The 13,126-nt window shown below is 39.0% G+C and overlaps 3 protein-coding genes and 1 long non-coding RNA gene across 7 annotated transcripts; 1 reads left to right on the forward strand and 3 right to left on the reverse strand.

The window, feature by feature from the left end:
* The first annotated feature begins 2,580 nt into the window (after window positions 1-2,580).
* On the forward strand, window positions 2,581-3,630 carry LOC148921077 (uncharacterized). The gene is made up of 2 exons (XR_016124372.1): window positions 2,581-2,745; window positions 2,962-3,630. It is a non-coding gene; the product is annotated as an uncharacterized LOC148921077 (long non-coding RNA).
* A 233-nt stretch (window positions 3,631-3,863) lies between these two features.
* On the reverse strand, window positions 3,864-5,637 carry LOC103338307 (Reticulon family protein). Of its 2 annotated transcripts, none has more exons than XM_008241504.2 (4): window positions 5,170-5,637; window positions 4,699-4,879; window positions 4,183-4,394; window positions 3,864-4,072 (listed from the first exon to the last, which is right to left on the reverse strand). In XM_008241504.2, the coding sequence occupies exons 1-4, from the start codon at window positions 5,243-5,245 to the stop codon at window positions 3,903-3,905; spliced, it is 639 nt and encodes a 212-aa protein (XP_008239726.2). In that variant the 5' UTR covers window positions 5,246-5,637; the 3' UTR covers window positions 3,864-3,902. The 2 variants fall into 2 exon arrangements, with proteins under 2 accessions (XP_008239726.2, XP_088902799.1); XM_089046673.1 differs by having other exon boundaries at window positions 4,699-4,921; window positions 5,170-5,612.
* A 575-nt stretch (window positions 5,638-6,212) lies between these two features.
* Window positions 6,213-9,787, reverse strand: LOC103340538 (Josephin family protein). Its single transcript, XM_008243963.3, is given in 3 exon segments — window positions 6,213-6,536; window positions 6,538-7,211; window positions 9,366-9,787. Coding segments are annotated over 3 exon segments (1,032 nt in total). The 5' UTR covers window positions 9,612-9,787; the 3' UTR covers window positions 6,213-6,424.
* A 287-nt stretch (window positions 9,788-10,074) lies between these two features.
* LOC103338289 (Cysteine proteinases superfamily protein) lies at window positions 10,075-12,488 on the reverse strand. 3 transcript variants are annotated; one of them, XM_008241492.3, is made up of 8 exons: window positions 12,371-12,488; window positions 12,127-12,280; window positions 11,928-12,015; window positions 11,767-11,830; window positions 11,323-11,428; window positions 11,145-11,199; window positions 10,613-10,666; window positions 10,075-10,362 (listed from the first exon to the last, which is right to left on the reverse strand). In XM_008241492.3, exons 1-8 carry the CDS (start codon window positions 12,390-12,392, stop codon window positions 10,219-10,221), a joined length of 687 nt encoding a protein of 228 aa, XP_008239714.1. In that variant the 5' UTR covers window positions 12,393-12,488; the 3' UTR covers window positions 10,075-10,218. The 3 variants fall into 3 exon arrangements, with proteins under 3 accessions (XP_008239714.1, XP_088902787.1, XP_008239707.1); XM_089046661.1 differs by having other exon boundaries at window positions 11,928-12,009; window positions 12,127-12,283; XM_008241485.3 differs by having other exon boundaries at window positions 12,127-12,283; window positions 12,371-12,421.
* Window positions 12,489-13,126: the final 638 nt, after the last annotated feature.

A 13,126-nucleotide genomic window follows, 5' to 3' on the forward strand; every position in this document is an offset into this window, starting at 1 on the left:
AATTACAGGACCTTCACCCGAAAAGTAAGGAAAGTTATAGACACAGTCAGCTGTAATGAAGCTATCAAACTAATCGGTAGCAATATCAAGCTATACAAGCTGCCGCTGGTTTCCTTAAGACAACTTCAGACACCAATACTTACGATATGGAATCATGTGAAGGCTATTAACAATTTAAAGTTAATAGCAAACAATACCTCAAGGGAATGGCTTGCATGTGTTGCTTCAGATATGCAGGTTTCTTAAAAGTTGCACCACATTCTTGGCAAGTATTGGATTTTTCCCTCTCTCCTTCCCCATCCCCATCAGCCTCTTTGGCCATTTCCATCTCTTCCTGTAACAAAAGTAACCAAATTATAAGTAAAAATTAACATAATCAATCTGAAGGCAACCCAGCTTCAGATTTTGTTTAAAATACAAAAACCAAATGAACCCACAACAGTAAATCCCTCAAATTCGAAAACCCAATTCATAAAAATTCATAATTGGACCAGAGAAAACCAAAATTAAAAAGGACTGAAACCTTGTGGTGAGTGAGGATAAGAGAAGCAATCAGGTTCTTTTTGGACCTGCAGATGCCACAGTACTCACAATAATGTCGCCTTATATCCCTGAAAATAGGCCCTTCCCCCTCTGCTTCCCCTTTACCCATTGATTTCTCGCCCTCTCTCTCAAATCTCACCCGCCAAAATCAGCAACAACCGAAACTTCATGGCTAGGGCTTTCATTTTCTTGAAGAAAAACAATTTACCACTCCTCATTTTGCCACGTCCACTCTAAAATCAGAGTGGACTCACCGTGGCCTATTGATCTCTCTGTCATGCACACACATATTTTTCTTGTGGTAATTTTAAATTAAATTGTTTGTATATCCTTGTTGCTTTCGCATATTTTCAGGCATCTGGCTTTTGTATGGAATACTGGAAAATGCAAAACCTAGCTTTCGTTCATCAGCTTGAGGAGGTAACACCATAGACCATTGCGACGGGTCTAATTGAACTGATTTTGCACGGTATATCCTTGAGCATGCTATACTATTTATACTAAAATATTTATACAAAACGACCCCGGTACAACCGCGCGGCTATACTCTTTTTTAATAAAAAAATCCCGAGTATAGCCGGCCGGCTATACAAACTTTCAAAGCATATAGCCATGCGGCTGTACTATTTATAATCAAAAAAGCGGGACCCGCCTGGCGCTGACCGCCCGCTTAGGAACCGTCAAACTCGTACAGCCGAACGGCTATACTATTTTTATTTTAAAAACCCCCAGTATAGCCGAGCGGCGGTACTCTTTTTTCAAAAAAAAATTAGATAAAAAAACCCCCGGGTATAGCCGATCGGCTATACTATTTATAATTAAAAAAGCGGGACCCGCCTGGCTCTTAGCGCCCGCTTTGCAACAGCAAAAATAGTACAGCCGCTCGGCTATAACATTTTTATTTTAAAAAACCCCAAGTATCGCCGCTCGGCTGTACTATTTAAAAAAAATACAGCCGCTCGGCTATAACATTTTTATTTTAAAAAACCCCAAGTATCGCCGCCCGGCTGTACGCTCTTTGAAAAAAAAAATCCCGACTAACCACACTGCTATGCAATTTTTATTTCAAAAAAAAAAAAAGCCCAGGTATAGCCGTGCGGCTACACTATTTATAATTAAAAAAGCGGGACCCACCTGGAGCCTATCGCCGGTCGGCTATACTATTTTTATTTTAAAAAACCCCAAGTATAGCCTCGCGGTGCTCGGCAGTTTTTTTATAATTTCTCTTTTAGGTGTTTTAAAAAAAAAAATCCGCGTATAGCCGTCCGGCTATACAATTTTATTTCCAAAAAACCCCGTATAGCCGCGCGGCTACACTATTTGTAATTAAAAAGCGGGACCCGCCTGGCTCTTAGCGCCTTTTTTGCAACAGTAAAAATAGTTATAGCCGTTCTGCTATAGAATTTTTATTTTAAAAAAACTCCATGTATAGCCGCGCGGCTATACCCTGGCACGAACCCCAACCAGCCACCACCCCCTGTAACCCACCACCAACCCAGCCACCCAAGCCTGCCCCAACCCCAGACGATCCATGAACAGGCCTCGATATAGCGAAATCGTACAGCCATGATTTTGCGCCTTCTCACAAGAACCACCACCACAGCAACGTCTCTATTTACCAAAACTGTACGCCTCCGTTAACATTGGCTGTTTCTGAATTGAAAAAAGCTTCAAAATTTCAAACAAACAAAAAAGAAAAAAGAAAAAAAAATCATAAAGAACAGATGTCCCAAATCCGTAGAGATGGGGTTTTGATTCGGTGGCGGCCAGTGCACAAACATAATTGTCAATATAACTAGTCAGAATGATATCCGGCTGGTTTTAGCAAGTTTTCGTTATGAGAAGAGAAGCCCGTTGGTTTTCTCTTCTCCAACACCAACAACAGATGAGCAAATGGGCTCAAGTAGGCCTTATTTATTTTATATGAAATTTATTGAATATATATATATGGGCTTGATGATATCAGGTTTGATTGCTAACCCCAATTATGGATATAACCTTATTTGATGAGGATTAAAACATGTAATTACTCTGAATTGTGCTCCAAGCTAGGTTAAGACCAATATATAAACAAACTTATTCGCATCAACAAAAATACAAAACTCTTTCTAGAGACCAATTTTTAAAGAATTTAACTGTTGAAACTCTCTCTGCATAGAGAAGAACAGATTTCGTCCCAAGGAGAAATTGCGGCCACCACGGGTAAGTGATTTGTTTGCGGACTGATTTCAAGTTAGAACATTGCTGTCTAATTGTACGACTTTCTTTTTGGAAAATATGTCATTGTTGTTGATTTGAAATTTCTCATAGGGTTTTCTAAAACGAGTTGATTGTGTGAGAGTTTAGTTGGGTATTTGCATCTCGCTTAGTTGCAGAGTATAACTGGGTTTTTCTTGTGTGTGTGTATATCTCTTGTAGCTCAAATACTGCATTGATCAGCAGTCCTTAAACCCTAAACCATATAATTTCATGGGTGAGTTACCGGCGGCTTCCGCAAGTTATCAAGCTCAAGCAACTTCTTCTTCTGAAAGTTTAACGGACAGATTTAGTGATCTTCCAGATGACGTTGCTCATCTTATCCTTTCCCCGCTCCCTTTCAAAGACCTCACGCGAGTCTTTTCTGTCTCGAAAAGATGCAGACAATAACATCTATCAGTTCCGGTGGTGGATTTTGCTACTTATTGGTCAGAAGAAATGACGGTGGAGGATGATCGTACTCGGTCAGAAATAATAAAAACTCACCAAGAGAATATAGTGAGGGTGACAAAATCTTGGGATAGATACTTGTTCTATCGCGGTGATAATAGGTTGCAGCGCTTCTGCGCGGTATATCCTTGAGCATGCTCAAAATCTGAAGAAAATGGTCTTTCCTCTTAGTGTGGATTCTTATCAATCAAAAGCTGAAGCAGAGATAGTGAGAATGAGTAGAAGCAAGATGATTTCCACTTCCACAGTAATCATTCGGAAGTGAAAGGAAGAATCTTTGATATTTTCGGAAGACTTTATTTGTGCTCTTAATATTTGCACGAGCCAAAATTAAAATGAAATGCATGTAAGAATCAACTCCGGGTATAAAACTCAGGCTTAGATTACAAAATTCCATGCTACCCTGACAGGACATTTCTGCAATATTTCTCAAATAATATCTCCTTGCAATTTGCTTCACTCAAACCTCAAAATGTCTTGCAAGGCACAAAAATTAATAAATTGGGAAAGGAAAAGAGAAGAAGATATCAGTTTGAAAAGAGAAAAACAAAATCAACCGCACCCCGGCACTCCAGATGAACACTCACATGACCTTAACCCAAGAAGAAAAGAAATTTAAAAAGTTTTAAATTTGATTACGAGAGAAGGAGAAATTAACTTAGTTTTTTCTTTTCCAGAACCCAGTTTTGAAATCTGTTCAAATACTCTTCATCAAATTTAACATACAGTTGCAGCAATTTCCTGTACCCCATCATGATATATTTGTCCACATAATCTTCACACCTCTCATAGAGCGCTGGAATTGTTAGAACCATGACAAGGCCTGCCCATATAGGAAGACAAAATTAAAAAAACAAACTGATTATTGAATCTGGTGATGTCTTCAATTCATTTTAAGAAATTAAACATAACCCAAATGGAAATGAAACTTACTGGTGTAGCTCAAAGTAAGGAAATCAGTCAAGCCACCAGCAAAATAAATCAGCAAGAGGTATGCAGCTACTTTGAAGAACAATCTTGAGTCCTTGCCGAGAGAAATATCTTGAGAAACCGAGAGCAAAGCATTTACCCGACTGCGAATGGAAGCTGCCATTTCATTTACCATTTCTTCCGACAACTGCAGTTGAGGCAGGGGAGGAGCCGGTCTGTTCACAATTAAGAACAGGTTCTGATAAAATCAGTAGAAGAGGAAATATGTTGAGTAAAAAATTATGCACCAATTTGAAAAGTTTTTGGCAAGGTCAAAAAGCCCAATTCTGGATTGTGCAGATCATTCAAATTTTGAAACTATTTAGAATGACAAACAAATTCAAACAGCTTGAGCAGAATGAAAGCTACTCATTTGTGGTTTTGATAGTTAATTAGGATGAAGATGCTCAAATCATGCTTGTCTCATACAATGGCACCAAATTTACATCAAGTAAGAGAAGAAGCACAATTTTCGTTTACCGGTTGAGAATGGCTGCAGATTTAGCCCAGAGAAAGAGAATGCTCATCAGGAGGAGAAGAACACTTGAGACAAGTGACAGCAGAGTATAACCAGACTTCTCAAACACCACCCAAGCAGATAGAGTTACTAACAATATCCCCAAAGTCAGATTTTTCTGCCTCCACAGAATCACATCTGCAACTGTACTACCAGCAAAAGCATGGATTATCAGACCCATAAATCCTAAATCCAAATAAAATAGATCAAAATCTGTCATTGTATCAAAGACCAATTTTTCAGAATCTTGAGTTCTTCTTATCTGTATGCATAATTCATCGTGCATTTAAATCAAATCAAAACTTATACTAAAAGAACTCCAATACTGGATAACAATTTCAATCACAATTATGATGTTTTAAGAATTGAAAGAACAGAACCCATGATCAAAAAGTGGGAGAAGTTCATACAAAATGATGAAGATGATGACTTACCAAGGCCTCCTCCAAGGATCTCGTGAAGAGTTCTTTGCCTGTTAAACAATCTTTCATAATCTGCAGATGAACCCATTTGATACAGAGCCAGGAATCACAGCCTGGGATCCAGTTCAGATCTCTTAGACCCAAAAATGATGTGGCTTTGAGTCTGAGATGATCCTCAGCAAAAGAGAAACAATGGGTTCTCTTTAGCTAAACTTTTTCTTTCACTGAGCCCCACGTATATGAAATGTATTAGGTTTATATACATATGACTGTTAAAAGTGCGTTTGGTGTGGTGGCCAGTGGCCACAGACAGAGTCATGTAGCTGATAGCTTCCAGCTTAAAAGCGTCATAGGCCGCTCATGGCTTTTTCTTGCTTTTTATTTTCTTCTGAAATGTGCAACTAAACCTTACTTTCGTGGAATTACATACAAACGATTATTTATAATCTGCGTAGAAAACAGAGAGACTAACTGTTCTGCTCTCAGGTTGGCTGCTTTTCTTTTCTTATAGCCGGCCCTGTTTTTCTCCTTCACTCTTGACCCGAGTGACTCCAACTTTTAAAAGGGTATTTGGCATTGCTGTTATTTACAGAAGGATGCCATTGTTTTTAAGCGCATCCAGTTGGGCCTCTCGAGGGTATTCTCGTCCACATTGCTTCGTTGGTCGGTTTTTGTGGGCCCAGCTTTTTGCCATGGCCAATCACAAGATTCTTTTTCCAGAACATCAAAGTCAGAATAAGAATGCACATAACTCCCTCGGGAAAAAAACAAAAAAATTAGAAAAAAGAAGACATTTATTCTTAATTTCATTATTTATGACAGGCAATATATTATAAAATTTATTTTAAATATATGTAAAAAATCTCAATGTTTTTAAAATGAAGTCAAAGTTTTGACCTTAAAACCAGTATTAAATACAGTAATTTTCTCAAACTCTCATTTACAAAATCATACTCGGCATATTTATTATTCAACCCGTTTGCAATGGAGATCATATCTGGGAATTGGATGAGCCCCCAGAAAATGAAGCAAGAAAATGAGAAGCATAACCAAAATGCAAAAACTGTAATCATCCAATTGAAAAGCTGGGAGGTTATTTCTTCAAGTTTATACAATGTGAGTCTAAATTTGGAGTCTAAATGGAGATGTATATGCTGCAAAGTACAATAACCTTGCGGCAGGGATGTAAGTCAACCGTCTACACCTGACACAGATCATTGTCTTCAACCAGTAAACATAAAATCTACGAAAGAATGTACTTTTCTTTTCAAACATTTTTCTTTTCGCTGTTTGAGCTTTCATTCTGCAGGTTGCCAGCTTCAGCGTGGGCTATGGCTGGGGAAGCTACGGCCGGGGCCGGGGCTGGGGCTGGGGCTGGGGCTGGGGCCAGGGGATGGCACTGGGGCCGGGGCCGAGGATAGGACCGGAGATGGGGATGGGGATGGGGATGAGGATGGGGATAGGGATGGGGCTTGGGCCGGGGCCGGGGAAGGGGCTTGGGCCGGGGCCGGGGCTGGGGATGGGGATGGGACTGGGGCTGGGGAAGAATCCATAAGACTGGCAGCAATAGCAGCCTTCAAGTCCTCGTCTTCCATTTCTGAAAGCAATTCTGCTTCTTCTGTTGATAGAAATGGAGCCGAAGATTGTTGATTCCAATTTGTTCCCTGAGGTTGAGTATTTGTGGAGTTGCAGGATTTAGTTATCCTCTCAGCATCTTCAGGTGAAAGCCACTGCCCATAGCCATTAGAAGCTTCAGAGGATGACATGGGACACTCTTTCGGGAAGTTTCCTCTCACCAGGAAAATGCTCCAACCAGAGCCTTTTAGTGTGTCCAAATAGGCTGAAAGGTAAAACTTTGAGAGGTGCAGTGGGGCTGCATACAGACTGTCAAAATTATACCACTCTCCGCTCACTTTTCTGATACAGAACCAATGATCCTGCAAATGACAGATGAATGCATTTTCAAGCTCAGGATCAATCTGGGCAGGCTCTGCAACTGGAGAATCAAGGGGGATGACCTGCAGATCCCAAACCTCTAAAGCCTTTTGTAGAACCTGCAAACAAAAACTTCAATGGTTTGCTCTGGAATCTCTTATGGAGCAATACTAATCATTGGAAAGAATGAAAGTTATTGTTGCAATTAAAACTAATGAAAAAGAACCGACTATATACTTTTTGGGTGGTAAAACCACTTCTGGACTTATTTCGTGTTTTTACCCTTTAAATCCATATAAAGCTATGTCCAAACACAAGAACTAGGCTAGTCCTCATCCCCTCAGTTTTGAAATATCCCATTCTATAATAAGAATGGCTTCATAAACAATTCAAGTTACATGCTGAATTAAGCAAGATTAAATTTCTAGGACTGAAATATCCTTAGTTAGCAGAAAAACAAGAAAAGGAACTTCATAAATAATTAAATTAATATAAATCCAACAGCGTATAGAAATCACACCCAGAAAAATACAACACTATTGGACTAAAGAAATTTCCAAAACTTGTTGTTATTAATTTGAAAATGAGGAGATAGGAGATCTTGTTGATGGTAAGAAGTCAAAATATTTGCATATATATATATATATATAGGGAAATCAGAAGGGGAAACCCACTTCAAGATAAATAACATACAAAACAAGTCCAGATAAAAGAACTTAATTTAATAGTTCATTTTACTTTTCCCACTTCATAACACCCAAAACATTTTTGCTTCATCAATTTTCTGGGAAAACTTTAAATTAGTCGCATAAGTCAAGTGAGGCAACCTCAATCTGCTCTGGCCAGGGAAAGTTGTACTCTCCATGGGTGAATTCAAAACTTGTTACAGTATAATCATTATTCAAATCTAAAGGACCAAGTGGTGGTTTACAAGCTTGCATTGATGATAACCTGACGTGCAATGCAATTGCATGAAAACTAACAAGATACCCTTGAGGAAGCACATTTTCCACCAGAAATTCATGACTCTAGACACAGGGTACAACAAAGTTTTGTTTAATATCAATCCCCATTGCAACGGAAAGGCCAAGGCAAAGCATTTTGTCCTCTATAATACCAAAAATAAAAAGTATTTTGTCTATATAGAGGCAAAGTAAAGTGTAGGTTAGATTAGCACTCTTCAACTTTTTTATGCAAGAACGACCAATAATTTAGCACCAAGGTTTGCATAGGTTCAATCAACATTAGGGTTTTGACTCACCAAAGCACCGCAATGACATCAACAGCACCATTTACAGACAACTACTTCCTAAACTATTTTACCGGTCATTAAAACATCCATATATACACACATACATATGTGAATGATCACATATGAATCCCTGCCTCCAAGTTGGTCTTATTAAAATACCGGTACAGCATACTAGCATAATAATGAGTCGTCATTGCCTCTCAAACTTAGCAAATTAGAAACCACAGCGTACACACACAGAGACACGTGGAAACTAGATAACTACATCATAATTAATCAAGGATCAAGTCCTTTGGTAGTGCTAGTTAACCGTTACTATAAACATTCGTTCAAGGCCACTTGCCACCTGTAAACGACCTCAACAATAAGCCCAATTCAACATGGCTTCAGTTTATATGAAATTCCAGAAACCCTTTTCAGAAGGCAGTAAAAGAATAAAATGACCACAGTCCTCCTCTTTATAGTAAGTAATCCACCAAACAAATCTTGTTTTAGAGCCAAATCACAGTGCTCTTCTCCTAGTAGAATAGTGGAAATAACTAATATAAATCTCAAGACAAGAAATAACAAGGAAAACCAAATGCAGAGCATCATCTTTCTGTGAAAGAGAACAGAGTCTCATTCGTAAACATACAGAGAATCAAAATGCTAGACAAACAAAAGTTGTAGTTTCTCTTCCTCCAGCTAGCTCAAACGTTGAATTCAAAAACCCATTAAGCCGATGTAATAAAGATTTCTATATCACTAAATCATACGATAAATTACAAACTAACTCTGTAAAATGGTGAGTTGCTAGTCATACGAGAAACCAATAAAACGAAAAATAAAGAAAGCACATTTAGTTGGTTTTGCGCAGAAAAAAAAGAAAAAAGGAAAGAGTCTATGCACTAGTCACAGGGCAGTCAATAGTGAAAGCAAAAAACAACCATGAAGACAATGCGAGAGTTCCACGCAGAAAAATCCAAACCTTTTTTCTAAAAGACTGAGAAATGAAATGAAATTTTGGGATTGGAATTGGAACCTGAATGCTGAAATCGCCGTCCAAGGAGACGTTGTGAGACTCCTCGGAGAGGAAATCGCCGGCGTGGGACCCGCCCTCGACGAGCATCATCTGCCGCTCCTTGCGATCGAGATCGGAGGCGAGTGCCGCCAAATCGAATTCGGAGAAGAAAGGCCCCTGCAACACCGTGTTCACGCAATGCACCGCGCACAGCTTCGACTCTTGTACCTCGTGGTACAACATCCCTCCATTGCTCGCTCCTTCCATTTCAGAGAAAACAAGAAGACGAAGAAGAAGAGAAGAGGAAGAAGAAGCAAACCCTAGATTCTGAGAATCTTGTTGGATTGAAGATGAGGGGGCTATAAGGATTGAGGATTGAGTAGGGGAAAAAAGTGTCGAAAGATACTAGTTTTTCATTATTTTTATTTATTTATTTTGTGAAATGGAATGGGTTTTAACGTTTTTATTCTGCTGGGGATGTTTATGAGTCACCACGTGCAAGCAACTGCTGAACACGTGTAAAGACGCGCGAAGACAAGGTTTCGTTTCTCTGTGTCTCTGCTTTTTCTTTTTCTTTTTCTTTTTAACTCAAAGTGGGAAGATTTCGCCAGTCCAAGTTAAAAGGAAAACATACCAAATATATCGATGTTCGCATCTTACATGTACTTGGTTGGATAATGGATCCAGTTAAAGCAAAGGACGAAAAAAATTACAAAAATTAGCAAGTCGGTTTTTAAAATAAAAGAAAAGGAAAATGCTTCAAAATTAGAACAAAAGTACACTACCATTCTATTGAATTCTAAAATCTATCTTGAATACAAGAACAAAATGCATCTCCAGGTTCTCTCTCTCTCTCTCTCTCTCTCTCTCTCTCTCATACAAGCAGATCATAGTGGTTGCTGCCACTGTACAAGAGCCTTACAACCTTCCTGGGTTTTCTGTTTCTAGAACCTTTACCAAACTCGGTTCCGTATTCTGCAATGGGAATGAAACCAGAACTCCTCCCACCATTTGTATGCTGCAACCAATTCAACCAACAGATCACAACTGAAAGTATAAAACATAACTAGGAAAATGTGCACCTCTAACAATCTCCACCTTTAAACTATGCTAGTTTATTAGGTGGAACAAAAATTAATGAGGGGAGATTCACTAACAGCTAGACAAGTCCATAATCTGGAGCTCTTCTTAGGTCAGGTTTGAGTATCTCCCAAACTAAAGAAGATGCATTGGCATAAAAAAAAAATACTTTTCAGTGAAAAATATACCTCATGCTCTGGTATGTAAACAGTGATTGGCTGCCCACACAACTTTGACAGCACCTGCAGTATTGAAGGTCATAGGTCACACAACCACATACACACACACACACACACACACACACACACACACACACACACACACACTCAAGAAAGAGCAGTAACAACTGTGAGAAAACGGATTACAACAACAAATATGTGAAACTGTACTTCTTTTCTATTCTAATAGACTAAAAATAGTGTTTCATGTTCGCATTCTAATTACCATAGTAATTATAAGATCTTCTTCGGCAGTGTGCTTGGTTTAAAATACCAACTCCCTCCGCCATATGGATAATCTCATACTGGAGAAATGATAGCCCTCCACTTAAAGGTTAAATTTCCCATACAATAATTACTTAACTTAAGATACCGCTTAACCAAAAATCATGTCTAATTGATTGGTAATATCTACAGTTGACAATCTGATGATACGTACTAATGATATGAAACAAAATATCACAAAATGTTAGAACTGAACTAGAGGCTCAAGAGTACTGACCAGCAGCTCTGACTCTCCTCCCCAGAAATCAGGTCTTGTGATGCGCTGGCAGTAACTATGGAACGACATTTACAGATGTATTATTAGATTGATTTCCATCATAAGGACATGCTAAAGCACTTGAACACCAAAATCTGAAAGAACTTCTACAGTCACTGATAAAAAGGTAGAGGTCTACCGTTTTAAGGATTCGTCAACAGTAATTGCCACCAGAGCCGCTTCGTACTTGGGGCGTTCTTCCTCATCTTCACATATAATCTCTTTCACAGCCATCCGTAGTTCGTCTATGTTTTCACAGTAATTTATTTAGTCATTCTAAATTGCCTCCAAAAGTAATAAGGAAATGCCAAATCCAAACAGAGGTTATGAAAACCGAACATTAAACCAACCTATACCACCAGTGCAATAGAGCAATGGGACTCCCGGTCACATTACTACTCAAATTATACATAATGACATCATGCTTAACAGAAAGTGACCCAAGCCACAAATTTATAGATACATTCAGAATTAGATATCATAGAATGAAAGAAATACAACCATGCCTTCCATGATTTCAAGCAATTAAACATTATTGAAATTCACATTGACAAATAAGAACATTTATGCAAACCCAGCATACCTGCATCATTTTTCTCCTCCCTTGGGCTAACAGAAAATCCTTTATTGAAGGCCATTCCTTTGACCTGATTAAGATTTGAAACTGTGAGACAGAGAGAGACAGAGACAGAGACAGAGAGTTTTTAAGTCTGAACAAAAATTAGATGTACAATTCTCAAATACCAGTGCACGAAATAGACAACGTCCATCGCCAGTAACTTTCTGAACCGAATAGCGTTCAACTTTCTTCGTGGCCGACGATCCTCTGCCTCTGCCACAACAAAAAGGTCCGTGATTTTGGGTTTCAGGGTTACGAAATCAAACAAAAATTAACGAAAATTAAAAATCTGTGAAATCTTAAAGAATATAGTACGAAATTTACAGTGACGGTCCAATTCTAGCAAAGAACCGGTGGCTGTAGTCTCCGAACAACACCGTTGGGTTCGCCTGAAAATTTGAAGTTGAAATTGAGAGCACGGGGGAGGAGACGAGCTCGAACTGAGCAATTCCATTCTTCAGCTGCTCAAGGACAGTCTCTGCTGTACCAAACAATGCATATGAGAATGAATATATTCAGAGAACGGGAGTGAGAGCGGCGAAGTTGCAGAGAAGTGTGAGATTATTACCATTTGAACGTTTGTCCGCCATGGAAGACCTGCTGTGGGACGACGACCGTGGATTATGTGGAGGCCAACACCGGATAAAGCAAATGAGCGCAACTAAAAACACAGTCGTATTGGGTGGCGATGGGAACGACGCCGTTTGTGATGAGACCGTTTGTCAGTTAGTTTGGGTGCCTTGGGCTGGGCCAAGGCTTTTAAATTTCGTACGCGCGGGTACTCATTCCTGTCAGCCCAGCTCAACCTTGGAGAGAATTTGTATACTGGGCTGGACAAAACTAATTGGAATTTTTTTTTTTCTGGTCTAGAATTTGATTTTTGCTTAAAGAGGGGAAACTTCTATAACGAGGGGTGAGGAATTCAATCCAGCCGTCCAATGTTGGGAAATTCATTAAACGGATGGCTACTAAGGATATAACTCCTCATTACATTATCACTGTAAAAATGGGAGATTTATAACTAAAATCTATCATAATACGATTTTGTTCTTGAAATCAATTAATAAATAATGGGCTTTGAAAAATGATGTGTAGACCCGGATGTTGATAGGTGAAAATTCAAAAACTTTGACTATTTGTAATTTGTTGTGAATTCGATCAATTTTTCAATCAATTGTAAATGAGCGAGGAGTGGCACACCATGGTCCATGGCACCTCCTACCAACCAACCACCTAACCTAACAAGCATAAGAATTTCCACTCCACGTCACCCCAAATTTTCCTACTAATTTGGAGGTGCCGTCACAATATACACCAACATTAT

Source organism: Prunus mume, linkage group LG1 (genome assembly GCF_029339155.1).
Source record: "Prunus mume cultivar Tortuosa linkage group LG1, ASM2933915v1, whole genome shotgun sequence".
In the NCBI taxonomy this organism is placed as follows: Eukaryota; Viridiplantae; Streptophyta; class Magnoliopsida; order Rosales; family Rosaceae; genus Prunus; species Prunus mume.